At 37.9% G+C, this 20,897-nt stretch overlaps 1 protein-coding gene across 4 annotated transcripts in view; it reads left to right on the top strand.

The window, feature by feature from the left end:
* The window catches only part of OSBPL3 (oxysterol binding protein-like 3), a 43,715-nt gene extending 32,309 nt beyond the window's left edge, over positions 1-11,406 (top strand). For all 4 annotated transcript variants that reach the window (XM_010007572.1, XM_010007574.1, XM_010007573.1 and 1 more), the window contains 7 exons: positions 2,112-2,175; positions 5,143-5,221; positions 6,983-7,127; positions 8,186-8,330; positions 8,999-9,125; positions 9,665-9,787; positions 11,310-11,406. In XM_010007572.1, coding sequence (XP_010005874.1) covers positions 2,112-2,175; positions 5,143-5,221; positions 6,983-7,127; positions 8,186-8,330; positions 8,999-9,125; positions 9,665-9,787; positions 11,310-11,406 — 780 coding nt within the window. The remainder of the gene's footprint in view (positions 1-2,111; positions 2,176-5,142; positions 5,222-6,982; positions 7,128-8,185; positions 8,331-8,998; positions 9,126-9,664; positions 9,788-11,309) is intronic.
* Positions 11,407-20,897: the final 9,491 nt, after the last annotated feature.

The following is a 20,897-nucleotide window of genomic DNA, read 5'->3' on the forward strand; positions in this document are numbered from 1 at the left end:
GGTAAAGGATGTATGCAACATATCAAGGTCTGAGTGTTTACTTTAATATTTCCCCAATAGGACAGTAATTATTAAGTATGGGTCAAAAAATTGTAAATGTCAACCATCTGAGTAATCAAAATTGCTAAGCTTGAGACATATGTTAAAAAGAGATAAAACTTTAATAATCTGGTGCCTGGCAGAGGAGGAATGATTGGATGCTGTCTCATTCTGTCTAGACATAACAAAAAAAACCCTAATTACAAAAAGTGCAGCGGGCAAAGGTGTACAACCTAGAAATCTGATCAGAGAGAGCCTTCCAAGAGGCTTCCCTTAGGAAACAAAAAGCGGTTTTGACCACCTCTAAAGATACAACATTTTGTACATTATGTTTTAGAACTGACAAAAAGGAGAGCTAGGTGTTCTTCCCTTTAGTCTCAGGAAATGTCACACACAAGAGAAATTTAAAGTTCAAGTGATGTATCTGGTTCTTCATTGTGCTACTTCAGTTCTAAGCTTATATGTATAGAGAGCACTGCAGTGGTGGATGAAGATTAGTACTGATCTTAGTGTTAGATTGTTTTAAAGAAAGAGATTTTCCCCTGAATATTGGATAAATCAGTACAAAGACTACTTTTTCTACAGAGGAATTTTAAGACACGAGGGGGATTGGATGCTTAATAGCTATTCTTCTAATTATGTGCAATAAGTGCCATGAGTTTATACAGTGGTAAAGTTACTGTAATAGTTTGTGGTGGAGGAATATTAGGGAGGGCAGTATAAAATAAATGATATTTCATGCAATTTGCAAGCATTCAATATTTCTCTTTGCATCAGAAGCTGTTGCTTATTGCTTGTTTGTGTAAGGACTTAGATGCTTACTCTAGATGCTTGTTAGTGCAGATGGTGAGTAATCCATTAAATAGGTAGGCAAATGTATAACATAACAGAGATTTTGTTCTATTACTAGAGTGAGTTTAGAATAACCACTTAGTTCCATGACCTTACTTTGGAATTATAAGTGAGAGCTAAGTTTAAGCCATGAATTATAGTGACATCTGGGGTTAATCTCTGTACAGTATGTGAGAAAGAGAGTATTGGTCTTGGTGGATTAGGGCATAGCTGAGAGTAATTAGTACTTTGATTTATTTAACATTTTTTTCAACCTAGTAGAGGATGTTCACTAAATAACTGGATGCCTGAAGAAAAAATGCTCAATTACAGATTTGCAAAATGAGAAACAAAGAAGAAAGTAAAACTGCATCTGAGCCATGTAGGTGGTTAAGAAATTAAATTCATAGTGGGAAATAGCAATATGATTTGAAAAAGGAATTGTTGTCTGTCAAAAGAACAGTAGTCATTACCTATTCAGGAGTTGATCCTGGTCAGTTCTTAGTTGTGTTCACCCAGAAGGGAGAATTTACAGCCGGGAAGGAGTGGCTGCTTTCACTTTGTGAACTTTACTATTTACTATTCCCTTTTAATATTTTTCATTTTGTAGTTCTTTATTTACTCACAGTCCTTGCTTTGCTATTTTGGTAGTTGCCCTAAATCATGTAAATGCTGTTACCCAAAGCTGATAAAAAGCAGTGTACGTGGTTAGTTTCACACTAGAAACACCTGAGGTGTCACTACTGCAGTAGCAGGAGTTGCTAGATAGAATTTCGTGGCTTGATTTCTCCATCAGTGGCCCCCTCAGAGATGCTGATCTCTGTGTTCTCCCTAATAGTCAGAGTTTTGTGGGCATTTACTGTACAGAAGAACTTGTCTGTGTGCTTGAAAAGCAATTTCTGTTAATATATTAGGGGGAATTAAGGTTAATGTAATTATCCCATTACAGATAATGTACAAAAGATATAGTTAGATATTCACTCGTGAACAAAATTCTCAGGCCTTTTAAAATAAGTGCTTCCCATTTATTTCAAGGCCTCTTAGGTCTCAGTACCGTACTAATCTCACCGACTCCCCCTTCAGGACACCACTGCAAGAGGAAAGTAAATGTTCAAGTCGTAAATCCCACATACGAATGAAAAATTAAGGAGAAAAAAAAAAAGAAAGAACCCAAACCAAAATGACCGTTCAAATGTTAATATGTCCACCTTTTTCTTTCTCCTTTCATGTCTTGCTATTAGGTCAGTCACCATCCACCTATTTCTGCATGCCATGCTGAATCTGTGAATTTTGCTTTTTGGCAAGGTAACTTTTCAGTCTGTCATTTACTTTTACAGTGTTCATAATATTTTCATTATAAGTTTAGCATGAAATATCCAGGAATTTGGAAAAGGTTAAATTTCCTGCTTAAATTGTATTAGAATGGCTTTAAGTAATGCCAGCCCATACTTACCTGCATGTTTCGTATGGGATGTTTTGCCATTATAAAAATGTTCAAGTTTTTTATAGCATAAATTGATTATTCTTTTAATGTAAAAATATGTGCATTTCTTTAAAATTATATTTGTTTGGGAGGGGAAGCATTCTTTAGCAAAGAAGAGTTGTACCTCAAGCTATTTATAAAACAAGTGAGCTAGAACACAGCTTGAAAAACTACAAATAAATCCTGAGTCTTGGCAGATCTTATAAACATGTCTGAAAATACTTCCAAAAAATGAGCATAACAGTAAGGATAAATATATTGACCATGTCTTTCTGCTGGCATTAGTATAGTCTTTAAGTTTTGTGCTATTTGACTACTAACACTGTGTTTCAAAAGAAGAGTGTTGGAGCTTTATTTGCTGTGTAATGCTGGTGAAGATGTCAGCCAGTCACAGTCACAGTCTGTGTGGTTAGATATTTTTGGAGTGTACACAGAGCATAACTATGCCTTTTAACTCACATAAAATCCTTTACCAGGAGGTTTGTCAATTCACAATGTAGCCATGTAATAACCTTTAATTATGTTAGGAGTGACTCTGCTGACTTGATTATAGTTGTTATGGACAGAGCCATACTGAACAGAAATTGGAACTCTGTCAGTAGTCTGAGTTTCATTCTTCAGTATAATTCTTTGTTTTGTAAATAAGTACAGGGACAAGAATCCTTTGGTTCTTAGCCAAAAAGTAGAGATGATCAGAAATTTATTCAGTAACAGCTAACTGTACAAATAAGGCTAGATAGCAGCCTGTCTTAATAAAAAATGATAAAACTGTTTTTTTAACAAATCTTTACAATAGTTATCACTATAATATTGCATTTAGAGAACACAGCTCTTCTGCAACGATGGGAGCTGAGAATTTGATCAATGAGAGAGTCTGAGATGAGCTCTTGATGAGCACAGGAGACTCAGTAAGGGTTTTGAGGGTTTGGTTTTTAAATGTGGCTAGCTGAACTTATGGGAGATTCAGGCAATGATTTTTTCCAATACAAAAGCATTTTGTAAATACTGTGGCCTCTTGTTATGGTGCTATATTAACTTATGTAGAAACTTTAGCTTCAGGTTAGTCATAAAGGTAGCTTGTCAATGCAGAAAGTTCTTTCTGTGTGCAAAGATCTTTTATCTTTCCATATTATCTCTTCAGCTGAAAGAGAGACAGTCCTCAGCAACATTGCCAGAGTAGGGCAGTCATCCCACCAGACATGGACTGTAGTTCACCTGTTTTAACATCAAGAAATCTCTTGATCATCTCTAGTGAGCCAGAATGCTGGATTCTGTCAGGGACAGTTACTTTGGAAATAATTTTCCCTGACTTATGAAGCTGACTCTGCTTTTGCAAAGGAGTGTGGACACATGAACAATGGAAATACGGAATAGCAAGTTCCAGCTATTACAGCATCTGTGCCTGAATGAGTCTAAGCATAGCTTTGAAGAAGCACTTGGCTTTTCTTTGTTGACCTGAAATACTTGCTTGATCAAGTAGCCCACCAGTTCCCAAGATGTCTTCCACCTACTGATCTCTGTGGGACAGCTTTGCCATTTATGAGAACATAGAATGTAACAGTCTGAGAATACATTTTAACTGTTAAACTCAGCAGGGTGTGCCTTTTCCCTTTCTCTTCCATGACACTGCAGAAGAGAGAAAGCTAGTACAGAGCTCAGTTCAACATCATCATATTCAAGGTAGTTTTTTGGACCTCTTAAGGTACAGTATAGGAATCACAACAGAACTGCTGTCACTAAAGATGCTGACCCAGCATCATACTTCAAAACGAGAAAAACCTCAAGAGGTCCTTCTCTTAAGTGATAAGAAAAGGATCATTTTTTCCATGAAGGATTCTGCCCTCTGTCCAATTCCAGCCTTTGCAATGGTAGGCAGCTTGGTGTGTGGCTCAGTCCTATCCCTTGCACACGTATATGGAATCTGCCAACTATGGTTGGAGCATCTATCTCACAGTTCACATAACAGCTTCCCCACTGCCTAGGAAACAGTGTTTTGGTTTCCCTTGTGTTAGTATGAGCATCTTTTTGAGACTAGAGATAAATTTTTCTCCTCTTTGTCAGATTGGGCAGGCAATGGAGTTCCTAGTGTCTAATACAGCAAGAATATTATTCCCCTGAGCTCTGAAGTTACTATGAAAGTTACTGCCTGATTATCTAGCCCAATTTAACTCTGAACTCCTTCCGCCGTGCTTCTGTGTCTATGTTTCTTTCTCTTTCAGGTGTTCTTGCTCAATAAATTTGGCTAAACTTGCATTGAGATTTCTCCTCTTTATTTAGAGACATGACGTGAAACTTGGACATGTCTCTGTAATTCAGACAAGATTTTTTAAAGGCCAGTTAAACTTACAAAGGAAGTTGGACTAAATCCCTCTGCAATTTTTTGTCCTTTGAAACATTCTCTTGCTTCTTCATTGTGGATGTTCTTAATTGCTATATTTTTGTATTTGAAATTCTGCTTTTGTTTTGGGAAATGTCTGCATTCATTCACTAGCAACTGAATTGCAGAGAAATGTATTCTGTCTACAGTTTACTCAAATTCCTCTCTTTTGAAAAAGTTTTTGAAAGAGGACTTTTAAAACTCTCTTACTTTTCTGTTTAAATAAACAATAATATATTTTTTAAAAACCAAAACCACGTTCAAAGGTCCACAGATTTTTTGAACACTTTTAGTATGTTGCACTTTGTTATTTTTCATTTCTGGAAAATAAAGGAGAGCCCAGAAATGGATTAATTCATCTGTACCTATGACTGAACATGTATTTTGATGTTGTTTTTTTTTCCTGTTTCAGATGTAAGATGGAAAAACAAATTCTGGGGAAAGTCCATGGAAATTGTTCCAGTTGGTACAACACATGTAACTCTTCCAGCGTAAGTGGCACAGTCGTGCATTGCTCTTCACACACAGGCACAGGCATGTTTGCACACACTGGAGCCACATTTATCCAGAACAAGTTGTGCTGCATTAGATCTTTGGATGAACTGGTGATTATGACTTAGTTTAAAAAGAAAGAGAGGAGGTGGGAAAAGAAAACAAACACCAAACCAAAGCCAGAAGCATAGAATCTATTCCAACAGTTATAAAAAAACAAAAGTTGAAATTTAAAGCATCACTCCTGTGTATCTTGAAAAAAAACCAAAGTTGGTATTTTCATGCTATACTTAAGGGTTCAGTACAGTTTAATTTAGTTTTTTAGTAAAACTCTGCAGAGTTCCTATGCTGGCTTTTCAGAGTGCCCTTTATAGATCAACAATTTAAATCCTTTAAAATTTGGCCTATATCCATTGTGTTTGCAGAACCAGAGGTCTGAAGGTTAAGTAGTGTTCCAATTAAATCTGTTTTCCAAAGAGAGTCTACAAAATCAATTATTCTGCCATCTGAAAAAATAAAAATAGCTCAAAAACCCAGCACTCATCAGACTATGCAACTAACCATGTCTTTTTCTTTTGAGTGGGTAAAATCGTGATAAAGTAAGACATTATTCAAAAGGGGATGTATAAAACATGGTGTGTTCATAGCAGCTAACCTAAGCTGTGCAGTGAAAGGTCTTTAGGATGTGAGTGAGAGTTCAGAGGCAAGATAACTAATGGATTAGTGCCCATGGTGAGCTGATGAACTGGAAAATAATGTGATTCATAAGTGGTTTCCATGCGTTGGTTTGTATCCCTGTGTATCTGGTATATAATTGGGTACAAAAAAGGTATTGAGATGGAAAAATGAAACATTAGTGTTAAGGTTATTTTTGCAGCAAATGCAGTATTTTTAGTATGCATGATAGAGCTTGTGACCTGCAGGTATGGGCAGGAAAACAAGTTGCTGTGGAGTAAATTCACAGCATATCTGCTAGTCTGTAAAATCTGTCCTTGTGCCTGCAAGCAAGTGAAAGCAAGTAATTAAGAGGAGGTAAGGAAAGATTCTAATATCCTCATGGCATGTGTGCGAGGCAGTTGCTCTGTGGAAACTGATGCTTAGTAGGTTTAGTGGTTGGCTGTGAATACCCAGAACAAATTGTAGAGTGTATATATATATATATATATCTCTAGGACACTTTCCTTTTCTTGAAGCTTTAAAAGTTGTTTTATAAGAAGATGTACTTCTTTAATAAAAGGTTAAATGTTGCATTACCTATTGGTATTTGTTCATCTCTCCCTGTCTGCTGTCTCCCAGTGTGCAACTGCATCTTGAACTACCTGGTGAGAACTTTTGCTTTTGCCTGAAGCCTTGAGCACTTGAGCCAAGCTCATTCCACTCAATAAGTCTTCTGGTTACTCCACTGGCCCTTGTCCTTGTGTTTTCAGTTGTCACTGTGTTACAAGCTGTGGCGTGGGCATTTCAGCCAGTGGAAGATATTAGAAAGATTACTGGTAAAGAGTGGCAAGTAAACTGAGAAAAAAACTGAATTCAAGACCAAAGTTCTGGTCTTGGCAGAAGTGAAAAGAGTTTTCTGGGATAGAGGATTGTTGTCATAGGGCTTGTTTTTGAGAAGGTGTGGGGCAAGAAGATGAGACATTCCAGGAAACAATTTAGTTTGTGGGGATTTTATAATCAAGTTCTCTGCAATTTTTTTCACAAGTTTATGAGCTTGTTTGACCATGGCATGAGATGTTTTTTTGTGTGTATTTTTCTTTCAGTTTCAAAGACCATTTTGCTTGGAACAAGGTGACATCTTGCATCCATAATATCTTAAGTGGACAAAGATGGATTGAACATTATGGAGAGATCATCATCAAAAATCTTAACGATGACACTTGCCATTGCAAGCTGACTTTCATAAAGGTAACCACAGCAATGTTAGCAGTGCCTTTTCTAACAGACACAGCAGTCAGTGGATGCTCCCTGCTGAAGCTCAGTACAACTCCTTACAATCTGTGTTTTCCTATAGTTCTGTTGTAATTACCTGTGATTCTTTGAGAAACTTTAACTCTGAAGGAACTGCCACTCACTAGGTAAAGCCAGACAAGAAAGAGAAGTAGCAGTTTTCTCAGGTGGTTCCACTGAAGCTGTGAAAAAGTACTGAGGAAAGGAAAGGAAAGGAAGAATTACACTGAAAAATCTGCTCTGTGGTTGATGAGAGAGGTAGGCACAAGGTGTCTACTGACAGTGGTTTGCCACATGCTTCCTGCTAACCCATTGGCATATGCTGTGGTTGCATTCATCAACTTTAGAACCACTGCTTAGGTGGGGTGCTTCACCCAGTGCTCTTTTCTAGCCCTTTGCAGGTAATCTTCTCTTTTCAGAGAAGTTTAAGTGACGTGCTCGGCAGCAGAAAGTTTCCTTTTCTTACTTGTTTTCCTGAATACTTTGTGCTTTTTAGGAGAGCTAAGGTGATTTTTTTTTTTTTTTTTTTTTTTTTTTTCCCAAATAGTTATTTGAAAGTACTCTATTTGCATAAGTGCAGTGGATGTTTAGAGTTCAAATATTAAAGGCTGAGAGCCTGCAAATCTTGCACATTTGATATTAACTGTCTTAAGTGAAGATTACTGTATCAGTTCCTTCTCTTCCTCTTCTGCAACTTTGGGGAAGATTTAGGTAACTGAAGTCAGGAATCAGTGTTACTTGTCATTGGGCAAAATTCAAGATCAGCTATGCTTCACTTAGTACTGCTCCAAAATAGGCAAACAAAACAAATACAATTGTCATTGCTAGTATTTTAATAAGATGATTAATAATGCTAACAGCATCTGCTTGCATATGATGTTGTAATGCACACCTAAAAATAGTTTTTATTTCTGAAAACCACTCTTACAGCATAGTGCTGTTGACAGGGCAAAACGACTCTCATTTGATCTCTCATGCACCTTTTTCTCCCTGCACCTTGTTCCTTTTAATTCTAGGCAAAGTACTGGAATCCAAATGCCTATGAGATTGAAGGCAGTGTCATGGATAAAGCTGGGAAAGTTGTGCATCGACTCTTTGGGAAGTGGCATGAAAGTTTATACTGTGGAACAACTTCATCTTCAAACTGCATATGGAGAGCAAGTTAGTGATCAGAATGGCTAATGTACAGAACTCAAGATCTACTTGAGAAAAAGCTTGCTACTTTCACCTCTTTATTAGGCCCCAACTTCTTGTTATTTCTGTGTGGAATATTAGATTTTTCTCAAACATTTAAAATTTAGAACAGAAGAATACATCATTTAACATAAATAATACGGAGAACTTAATTCTATGGCTTCCTGTATTTTCTCCATTCTACCTCATTTTCATATTTGGGCATAAAGTGGTTATTGAGGACTCTAAAAGGAAGAATTTAAAAGAAGGAGCAAAATTCGCTGTTTTTTGTGCAGTAAAGTGTGTATTTCATGCATTGAACCTTAGAGAATAGCTCACAAAGCTCACTTCTGTAATGAGAGCTATATCTGGACCTCTCCCAAACTTATGGAGAGTTTTATCTAACGTAGTTTGAAAAAGCACTGTGATAATGGCATGGCCTTCATCACGGTTGTGCTCCAATTCAGCTGGGAGAAATCTGTTTTGTTGCAGTGCAATTATCAAGGGAGATGGTGCCTTTGTCCCATGATTAAAAATCTCTTATTCCTCCAGAATTGAGACAGTGGTTCAGAGATGAACTGAAGGGAGCCTGGAAATTTCCTTCTAAAGATAATAGCATTTCACTGGAATTCTGAATGTATTCTTTTCTTCTGTAGATCCAATGCCAAAAGGTTATGAACAGTGGTATGGATTTACTCAATTTGCACTGGAGTTAAATGAACTGGACCTGCAAACTAAGTCATTACTTCCATCCACGGATACACGTTTTAGGCCAGATCAAAGGTAAGAAGTTTTAACTCTTAAATATCTTCCTCAAATAGTTCTTAATCTTCTGAACACTCGCTTTACCCTAAGCTCAGACTATTTTGTGTAGATCCCTGCAGTGTGTTTCTGTTTCTACATTAATGTCCATCTGAAACAGACATTTTAATCACTTACCAAGAGATTGTCTAGTCATTATGGACCAGAGTTTCCTAAAATTGGCTGTTGCATGATTCTAGGTAACTGCCTTTCCAAAGAAGTTAAAACTTCAGTACCTCAGGTACTGTATGTTGACCACCCTGTGTTTAAATAGCCAAAAACTGAGACACTTGCAATTTCTTTCTGTGGTGGAATTTCTACTTTTGCTAATTTTCAAGTAAAAGAACAACTCTGAGCTTGTTATAAGAGTTTTCATTAAGTCCTTTCTGACAGTGTAGTTATCTGTAGATGTAGCTGTTTGCCTTTTAAATACAGCGAACTGCTTGATGGAAAGATTAGATTCTGGAGCCCTAGAGGAATGGAGCACCAATTGTGTCTCTTATCACTGCTGGTGCCTATAGGTTTCTAGAAGAAGGAAATATTGAAGGAGCCGAAATGCAAAAGCAGAGGATTGAGCAGCTACAGAGAGAACGACGGAAGGTGCTGGAAGAAAACAATCTAGAACATCAGCCTAGATTTTTCAGGTACTATATAATAATTAGCATATACTGTCACTTATTGACATACTTATTACAGATCTGGTTCTAAACAACCTTAGATCAGGCTCTATTTTTCCAGGTTTCTTCTGTATTCTTGATTTTTGTACTTTGGTAATGTAGAACACTCCTAACATAGTTAGAACTCAGTATTATATATTGCTTTTCCATTAGTACATCTCTGAATTTCTTTCTAATTTTTTATCTTCATGGCATTGATATTTAGTCTACATTTGAATTTGCCTGAGTGGATGTAGCATCTGTGATTGTTTCAAGCAAGGTGAAGACACTGGGTTGAACCTAATTAGCTATTCTGAACTTTTGCTGAATTCAGAAGTGTGCAAAGTTGAAACCTTTAATTTCCAGGGCTCTTTTTGAACATGTTTCTCCTGTTTCATCTGGAGATAATTATTACTCAAAGGGCACTGTATTTCTGCCTGTTAAATCAATTAACAGAAGACTTTGGCCATCAAAAGACAAAAATTAATCTAGTGAGGACATGGCCTTTTGCCCTCCAGCTCTCTATTCTCCTGCAGTGAAAGAGGTGGAGCCAAGGTGAATGTTGTGTGGGGCTATGTATTACAGTTAACAGACCTAGGATCCTAATATTTTTCTGGATAGATAGTACTATACATCTGAGAAACACAGAAACATTTAAAATAGGTGCAAATAGGTGCAAAGAGTAAATGGGTTAGACGACTACATGTCTGACAAACTGGTGGGCTACCTCATCCCGTGTCAGTCTAAAAAGAAGCAAATGTTGCTTCCAGCAGGATGGAGGCGAAGTCTAATACTTCCTAACTGTATATTCACAACGAGAATTGTGAGTAAGGATGAGGATTTGAATCCTCACAATGAAGATTTGAAAGCTGAGATTTTTGCTGTAGATTTAAATGTCAGAATAAAAAAATTATATTGCTATACAGCAAAAATGTTACCCTGTGTTAGAATAGATATGAATTACATATTTGGCTTTTCAGGTAGCGATTTCTCTCTTCATGAAATCACAAATCTTGATTTACTTAAAAGAATAATTTGCTGTTGTGCCAAAAATGTTGCAGAGTGGACAGAAAGCAGACTGATTCCTTCAGGGCACGGTACCCAGTGTGATGAGTCTTGCCTGAAAGCTATAGGCTCTCTTTGTGTAATATGCATTGTGAGCTGTCTTTGGAGAGGTAAGTGGAACGTTTCCCCGTTCCACTCAAAGTTCACTTTGAGACCACAAAATAAACCTGGACTGTAGTTTTAAAGTGCTGAGCACTGGCATATGACAGTGAAATGTGTCGATCTCAGCTGAACATCAGGCTACTGAGGTTCCTCTCCAAGGCCTGGTGCAGACTCAGTTCAACTCTCCAAGCTACACTGCCTTGTTTGAAGGATGCACTGCATTGCACTGCACCTGGTTCATGGCCTGGATTGGGCACCTGTACATAGTGCTACATTCCATTACACGGCATTTATATGGAAAAAATAAGCTTAACTTTTCCTGCATTTGTTCCATCTTTGACAGGAAATCCAGCGATGACTCCTGGGTGAGCAATGGAACCTACATGGACCTCAGAAAAGAACCTGGTTTTTCCAAACTGGACAATCCTGTCCTCTGGTGAAAAATGAGCTAAGTGAAGATACTCTGTGCTGTATTCTTGGATCTGATTTAAAAGAAGACTATATAAAATACGTCTATATATCTACACACCTATATATATACACACACATATAATATATGTGTGGGATGTGTGTACGTGTGCAAGCGTGCATATCTCCAGAATTATGCTTAATTTAGAATCTGATAATTTTTTCCTTTACTCTGACTGTTGCAGTGATTGTTTGAATGTACAAATTCCCTAACTTCTTTTTATAAAATATTTAATAAACAGTACTGAATGTTAACAGTGAGAGGGAAAAGAGGAGCTTTTTACACTACTTTTCCAATGTGTACTGATGTCAGTTCTGAGTTAACTTATGCCTTATTGAACTGCATTGGAGACAGTAGCATCAGCATCTCCTGGCAGTGCTGAGCAGTTGGAGTGCAAGCCTTAGCAGCTCAGTAAGCTTCCAGTTCTGTGAGTAGTTCAGCTGTCTCTGGGCTGGTGTAAATTGCTAAAACTGATTATCAGCTGGTGCTGCAATCTGACGATGATCTTCTGCTGTCTGTAGAAAAGATTTAAGTAAGCTTTTGTTTCCATTAGCTTTCTTCTAAACATTGTGGAAGAGGTAGTTCTGAGCTCACATCAGTGGTTCTACTGCCTTACACATAAGCTGTACCTGGCTAAGAGTAGTGCTAGGAATTAAGGAATTGCCAAAATTTTCCACTGGGAATCTAGGGATTTATAGCCCCCAACAGGGCAAGAGGAGGATATCCTTTGTATATACTGCTTGAGCACTGACTAGATGAAGAAGCTTTTTTCCAGTAAGCAAAATCTACACAGCGCACGAAATCCTGTTCTTCCATAGCTTTGTTTGTTTTTATTAACCTAACAATTGCAACAGTAAGACTTTTTAAAAAAGTAAGCAAACTGATTGTTTTAAGCTAGAATTTTTTTCTTAGTATTTTGATATTTTCTACCTCTTAATAAATAAATAGCATATTTAAGATCTTATATTTAAAAAATTACCATCTGCCTTATGGAGAAATGTATGAAGTCTTTGATCTTCCTCCATTTATGTTCAGATAAATATTTGAGTGTCTTGCACTAAATCTATTGCATTTCTTTCCTGTAATTTTATACATATGGCTAGAATTGTGAAAATACTAAACCATGGGTCAGAAATATAGCAGGAAACAAATGTAGCAGAAGTCACACTTTTGAGTGAGGATTATAGCAATGGGCAGTATTTGTTTTCTCCATCAAATCACAATGCCACAGTCATTAACAGAATATTTTGCATTCCTACCTATCTGCATCTCAAGCCTGACCCATGATTCTTCACGTCTGTTATATGTGTCTGTGACTCTCTGGCAACAATGCAGTTCTCAAGGTTAGATCTATAGCCTGTCACAACCCCCACCCCCTTTTTGTTTTCCTTACATGCCACTTTAATAACAGAAAATATACCCAGAAGTTGTTGGCGTGTTTAACTGACTTATGGCTGGAACAATTGCACAGAGCATGGAAAAGGAAGACTCCTAGGGGGAGTAGCATTTTAGAAAATTTTGCACTTTACTGTGTGCTGTGTTGTTCTAAGAAAACCCATTAAGAATGGATCCATTGTATTGTAGGTAACATGAAGGAAATACTATGAATGCTTTCATTTTAAACCAAATCTGCCATGTCAGATGAGACATAGATTTGAATTTTCCTTTCTGTTACCTGGAAGCCCCATTGTCTTAGAGGCAGATGAATGTTTTTTCACCATTCTTCACTTTGCCCAGGAACTCTGCCTCACTATAATTTCTGTAATTTATTACCAAAGAAGTTAGCATAATTCTATTTAATGTGTCTTTCCCAGTCTTGACTACCACACCAGCAGCTTTTACAACAAGGCAAGGTTCTCATCAATATGAAGACAAAATCTAGGCTTTGATTACAAAGAAAATCCTAACCTTTGGAGGCTGTTTGGTTTTTCAAGGAAAGTGAGGATCTCTTCATGACTTGTTCCCTTTCTGTGTTTTATTCTTGTATTAACAACCAAAACTTGGCAGAGAAACGAGTTGATGCTTGTAATAATCCTTGCTGTTGGAATTACCATTTGAACTAAGAATAAGGTTCATTTAACAACAAAAGAGGGTATGGGAAATTAAAAAAAAACCACAAAACAAAACAAAAAACCAAACAAGCTTTTAAGAAAAGGAGCAAAATTTATGGAGGATGTATTCATCTTGTTCATCATCATATTTGGCAGCTATTGTGACTGCTGGGTTTGTATTTTTTTATGTATGGAGGGGATTTTCCCAAACTTTAGCATATGAGCTAGTGGTTGATAGCATCTGAAATTAAGGGCTGGAGGCTAAAAGGCAAAGTTAAAGAATTGTAATACATTAAAATCAGCAGGTGTTACATGAAATTAATTTCATATTGGATGTTTGAGTCATGATTCTTAAGAAATCAGAGGGGCAGTCTCGCATCTTACAATCTAAAATGTCCAAAATATATTTGATTAATGACAAAAAACACTGGGCTGAGTAGTGCCTTATATAATATTTTCTTCAACCAAATTCCCATATCAAGAAGGTAAGCTTTAAAATTTTACTTTCATCTCCAGAAAAATAATGCCTGATAATAATCCAGGATATTTCTTAAATACATGAAGCAAAATCATTGCAGAAGTAATAGCTCCTTTTGTAAATCTCTGACACACTTCTGTAAACACGGTGTAACCAGTTGTGAATGATCCTCTCACCTCATGTTTCCAACTGCAAGATAGTTCTTGCTGCTTACTTTTGTATGAAACAATTTGATTTAGTTGTTAAACTTTGAACAACTGTATAGTAAGAAGTGGAAGAAAATGGTCTTGATGTTACTTCTGTGTATTTCTTCATAAAAATATATGCATCATTCACAAACCTTCATATACTCTATACATTTATTCTTGGTAAAAGGTGGAATTTTTGTCATTTTATTTCCTCAAACTCCAGAAGTGTTAATGGGTGCAAAACTTAGGTTAGCTTTCTCCATTTTTACTCTGAATCATAAAAAGAACATATCAGGCAACTTGCTGCTTCCTTTCTTACACAGCAGTGACCACCAAGCTGTTTAGTTCAGTGGATCAGTCTTAACATTTCATGATCGTTGCCTGCTGTTACAGCTCTCTTATTTGATGACTTTATAAACATTACTTAATGTTATTTTGGAGGGCAGTTTGAGAAGCACTCATCTAGTCCTGCTTCTCTTTGTATACCCATCTGCAAAATAAAAAAACTTGCTGTAAACTTATGTCAAGATGATGGAGCAGCTCGGGCCTTTGGGTGTTAAAACACTGGCTCAGTTTCAAATTACACAGCAAAGAAAGAAAAAAAAAATCCAGGGAAATAGTGTTCATAGAAACAGAAACTCTAGTTCCAGATTTGCAGATGTGACACTTAATTTCTGATTTTGGTTCATAATAAGTTTGGAATTATGAAACATCAGTGTAACTTGTTTAGGAGACTACCCTTGATAACATAAAGTGCCCTTTTAGACTGCTTGGAACTGGCGTGCACCATTAATCATTGCATTCCTTTCTTAATCTCTGCTCTCTGACATATGTTTTATGTATTATTTTGTCAGCACTGATCTAGTCTTAGATGCTTTTTGCCATACAGATCCAGATTAGTTTCTTTATACAGAGATTGGAAAATCAGATGCATGGGAGGAAGAACAAAAACAGCTACAGTTTTTGGAAGGAAACATCCTAGAGATCTGTTCCTCCACCACCAAGTTTTTGAAGGTTCTGAAGCAGGATTTCTGGTTTCTCTTAAAACCTAGCCCCTGAAGGGGAGCTGGTGGTTGCAAACATGGTCACCATATTATTTGGAAATTTAGTGCTGAAGCCAGATCACAGTACAAAAGGAAGACAAATTCATGGTGCCAGAGCACACAGTCAGGGACTACTTGTGCAGGATTGCACAAAGGGTCTCAAAAAAACCCAACCTAACAAAAACCTCACCCCTTCCCATGCCTCCACTTTCCCTCAGCTCTTTACAGCCCTGATTACATTTTCTGTGTGGCCCTTCATATCAAGAAGTCCTTATTCAGTGTCCTGTTTTCTCTCTGTTAAAAAAAAAAACCAAAACCCAACACCTGAAAAAATAGGCAAACAGTCCATCCTAACAAGCTTTTAAATAAGAAATCATGCCTAAAAGCTGTAGTGAAAAACTCCCCCATAAACACTGTAGCCCACTTCTGTATCTTTTGCTTGACTGTGAACAGAACTTTCTTCTCATTTGCACTCTGGAGTGAGACCACAGCCTTGGTAAGGGTGGTGTGCTATAGAAATGTATAGCTATATTTGCTCAGCATACTGCTCATTAATGTCTTTGCATCTGCTTTCATCTAAATAATTTCTGTTGTCTCTCTAGCTGACCAGCTTTGCAGAGCAGGAAAACTGCAGCATATCTTATTTTATTCAAAACGGCTTTTTGTGTGTGTGTACAACTTATACAGAGGGGGAAAGCTGAAGAGGAGTGCAAAACTTGATTCACAGTGCATGCATAATAGAGAGAAGGATGAAATCCAACTTCTCCACATAGCTGAATACATTGTGCAAGGGCTAGAGTTGGATGGTGCTATTCAAAGTCAAAAATGAAAGGAGGGTGGTTTTTTTTGGTATGCCTACTATAAATAAAATTCACAGTGTTCACTAACTCAATTTTTCTATTTCCTAGCTACTGGTGGGTGCAACTTACTCCAGCAGCTGTGGGTTCATAAGAAACTGTACATGTTATCTGGTTTAGCTGTTGAAACTTAGTAAATGCTGTAACTTATCACCAAATGTATTGTTGTACTGTTCAGTTCTTAGGTACTGTCCTTGCTGCAGCTTTTGAAAGCAATAAGAAATTTTCCACATAAATAGTTGCCATATGTTTAAAAAAATCATTTTAAGTGGTTAATTTTTATATAAATTGTGGATTTGGTGTTTTTGTTGTATAAAACAAAAACTGTATTAAAGCTTATGAGAATCTTTGGGAGGTTGGTCCACAAGAGCTGATGAGCTGTTTCAGTTCTGCACCTTTGAGATGGCTGGTGTCCCTGAGAATCAAGTAGTCTTGTATTTATGTTAACAGTATTCTAGTTCCAGTACTGGAAAAACATACCACATGTATGAGGTATTACATAAGAAAGCTGCTTAATGCTGGAAATGTTGTTTGTTTTGATAGGGCATTAGTGATTTCAGAATGAAGAAAGGTATCTTATGTGTTAGAGTTGTCACTGACTTTCAGATTTTTGAGAGAACTTTCCATAGTCAGGATCATTCTTGTTTCCTGCTTCACTTACTCCAAAAATTTGTAATAATGTTGGAGCACCTTGATGCGCAATTTGATTTATTATTTTTCTCTCTGTAACCAATTTAGTTGGATGTTAATAAATCATACTTGCAAAAGGTCATAGAGCACCCTAACTTTTTCCCAGAGGTTGTAAGCATCTTTCTTCAAAGGTTGCTAGTGACAGCTGAAATAAGCTTAGCTGCTGTAGTGATCTGTGCTTTTTACATTTGCCAAAATGGCAAATATGGAAGAGGTTCCATCTGCCAGAAACCTTACTTGTCACTGTTACCATCTGTCTGGTAGTTGAGCAATATTCAGGTTGTTTACCAGTTACCTTCAGCCCTGTGTGGCACCGTGGCATGGCTGCTATGTCAGACACCAGGGCAGGGAAAGTGGGAAGCTGATGGAATTCATTTACAGCTGCAAGTTGGTTCTCAATAGCAGTTTTTAGTAGACAGATGAGCAATGTAAATGTTATGCTGTAGCATGAATGTGCTAAACTAACCACAAATTACATGTTCTCCATAAAACAACCTTTAAAAAGAAGAAAACAGATTATTTACCAGATAAAATAGATAACTGGAAGGAAATTATATCAACGTGGTGTTTTCTCCCATAAACATGGTGAGTGAGGACAGCTCTGCCAATCAGATCTCAACTATGTCTCACAATCCTACCATGTGTTATTAGGTGCAATAGGGATGGATTAGGATCTTGAAAAAATGTGGGAGTACAGTGAGAGCAATTCCTGACCAACCTGTAATTCCTGACTGCAATTCTACAGCACTTCCCAGACTGAGTGTGTACAAGTATTTGGTGGGAGGGAGCATGGTGGTTTTAGGAAGAGCTGGGAAAATTGGATCAATAAATATCATGCAAAATATCCTCAGCTGTTGTACATAGCAGAACAAGGATAGGGGCCAAAAGAAAAACATCTTTTATAGCAGGAGGAATCAGCTCCTGTTTTATTGAAATCCACCCATTTTTGTTCTGTATTGGGTTAAACACTTTGGAAATTGGTCATCATGTCAGTGCTGATTAATTTCATAGAGATCTAATACACTTTAATTGGCACATGAAATAGCATTTAGTGCAAGGTGCTGGGCAAATAGCAGTTTATAGAAGCAGTAATATTTTTATTTTCATAATTATAAAAGGAAGAGGAAGATGGCAAAGGATCCTCATTACTGGTGCCCTGATCATGGGGGTGAATTCCTCACGATTGCCCGTGGAGCTAATCACATGCCAAGTACCCAGGTGTGGTCAGTGCAACCCAAGCAAACACAAGCTGTTCTGACCTACCAAGTGTGAGGCAAACTTGGCTCATATAGACCTTGTATCCCATTTGTGTTTAAGCTCAGTGGTCTGTTAATTTACAGTAATCTCTATTTTGAAGTAATTTTGTTTACTGCAAAATGAGTCAAACCTCAACAGTGTGAGGAAAAACACTTGACAGCTGAGCAAAGCTTGATCTGCATGCATAGTAACTGACACATCTGGGCTTCTTTTTCTGTGTGGTTTGTTTTTTTTTTAATGCCCCTGTTAGATTCTGTCATCTTGCCGACATGCATTTCCATGCTCAATTTGTTGATTTTTAACTTAGGCCGCCCTCTAGTGCAGCAGATGCGTAAGAATTTGCAGGGTTTGAGTGTTTAAATGGGGTTAAAAGCTGGCAGGTACCGTTTTCTCCTGTATACTTAGGAATTTGTACCTGTGCTAACTCTGTACCAAGGGAAATATTTGAAATTGCTCTGTGTAAACCCTCATTTGAGGTAAATCAACATTGCTTTACTGAACTGAGTGTAACTGAGGCTTAAGTTAAAAGAGAATTTGACTCTCTCAGTGCATTGACGTAAGTTTTCACAGGCTCTTGGAACAATAATAATTTCCCAGAAGACAAGATACTGTGTATGAACATCAGCTGATGTTTCTATCTGTAATTCCAGAGGCTTCAGGAATTACTGACTTTCTCTGATGTGCTAGGGCATGTTTCTCTTTGAGGATTTTTGAGCTGATGTTTCACTTGATATTTACTAAAAGCAGCTGTTGGATTTGAAAGGATTTTTTTTTTTTGCATAGACAACATTGATTTTATTAGAAGTCCTTTAATAGAAATTTGCTTTCCTGAATTACAAATTTCTAACTTTTTAACTTGTGTTTAAAAAACAAACAAACAAAAAAAGCAGCAGCCATGGCGAAGACTGCAGTAAATCTTGCTTGAATTTCAGCAGTATATGCCTTGAAACATCCTTTCCTTCAGAGGTTTTATGAGGCTGTGTCTGCAGTGCCTGCATTGCTGCTGAGAGCAAGGAAGATTATGTAGATTTATCAATAGATGAGAGCCTGTCTAAAACCTGAGAGAGATTTACTGTTTTGTTTACTCCTAGGCTTGTTATCACTTTAGCCACTGACAGCCTAAAGATAAGACATCATCCCACCTGTATTCATTGTTTGTTACTTGCACTTCAGTCAATGAAACAAATCTTGTGAAAGCAACAAGAGCTATATAATAGCTGTATGGGGTTTTTTTATGGGAAAAATCAATTTTCTTATGAAGTTCAAAAACAGTGCACCAAATTCCTAAGGCCTTTCATAGGAAAAAACTTTTACTGAGGACTTTGAGAAAGAGCACTGCAAGTAGGTCAGCTAGGGCAAGCTTGACTTTTTCTATCTCAGTTCTCTAGGTACTAAAGAATGGTGAGCCTAGCCCCTCCTTAACATGTTCCTTCTCCTTGTTTTGGACAGGGAGTAAATTCCAACCAAAGATGATGGAGAGAACACAAGGATATTATATTCTCACCTTTTGTGGATATCAGAAACTGAGAAAGAGATCTGGGTGTGCCAAGTTGCAAACAAAAAAATGCTTTAGTAAGAGCTCTTCTGTATTTTATCTATAGCTATCTGCAAATCTTTCTAAAGCTGATGCTCATGTGAATGCCTTGGTATGGATACCAATGGGAATTGTTTGAAATGAGAGGAGAAAGGAATGGGAGGAAAGAGTTTATATATTGTTAAAAAAAGATTCTCTGTACTGCAGTGTGCAGTCACAATGCCCTAGCTAAAAGACTCACTGCAGTTCCCAGAACCAGCTGCTCATTGTTTGTTTTCATACTAACACCTCCTTTCAGGACACAGCTGGTCTTCCTTCTCTCTTACAAACTGCATTGCTCACACTGTGGTGTATCAGCACTGGTGAGACCAGGCAACAACTGCAGGAGAATAAGCCCCAGCTGAAGCTGACTGTGACCAATTCTGTAGGAGGAAGTGCGTTCCTGTTGCAGGAGGGCAGTGCTGGCCATAAGGATGCCACCCACCCCTCGTTACTTGCATCACCTGTTGCAGATGCTACTCACTCAAATCATTCAGACAAACAAGGGCAATACAAGCAAGGACGTCAGTTTCAGTCCTGTGATAGAGCAAATAAAAGACATTTTTAATCGGCAGAGAACAGGCCAGCACTTGGTTTCATATGTGGGGTTTTTTTACAGCATAGCAAAACCTTGATCTGCATGTGTGACTGCAGAATAACAAACAGCATCAATAACCTGGAGTTGTGTGACTTCAGCCCCAGCCACCACCTGTGCCAATGTGCAAGACACTGGGCAGTGGTTCCCCCTCTGCTCAGGACTGTCCTGATCACCCATCTGTTTTTACCCACAGCAGCCCGTTTATGGTACCTCGCTGTCTTTTTGGGCAACGTGTTTGCATAACATAAAAAGAACTCCCATGCAATTAGCTGCCCACACAGGTTAGAGCTGCGTGCCAGCCCTTCCTCCTGGTTTTTAGAGGTGTTCTTTTCACCCTGCTTCCCTCTAGTGGGGAAAACCAGGTATGTTCTTACCCTGGCGTCTGCAAGACACTGAAAAGCAGACCCTTCGCATGCTTAAACTAGGAGGCAGCAATAACATGCTGAAAAATAAAATGGCTTTAAAAAGAAACCTTAGTCTTGGTACCAAACGGGGCTAAACTATCAACCCTGTATGAAACGGGGTGAGTTTATTTCCTTTTGTCCTGCCTTGTGGTGTGAATTTCCACAGCAGAAGGTGCAGATGGCTGCTGGCAGCTCCTGCTGCAGAGACCCTGGGGAGCCCCAGGAGCCCTGACCTCCCCATGTAGTGGCCATGGGGCCTAACAGCTCCTTAGGACCCTCTGGAGCCAACAGCTTCTTTGCCATTTGTGGTCTCCTCCTCAGTG

Source organism: Chaetura pelagica, unplaced genomic scaffold, assembly GCF_000747805.2.
Source record: "Chaetura pelagica isolate M959 unplaced genomic scaffold, ChaPel_1.0 scaffold10, whole genome shotgun sequence".
In the NCBI taxonomy this organism is placed as follows: domain Eukaryota; kingdom Metazoa; phylum Chordata; class Aves; order Apodiformes; family Apodidae; genus Chaetura; species Chaetura pelagica.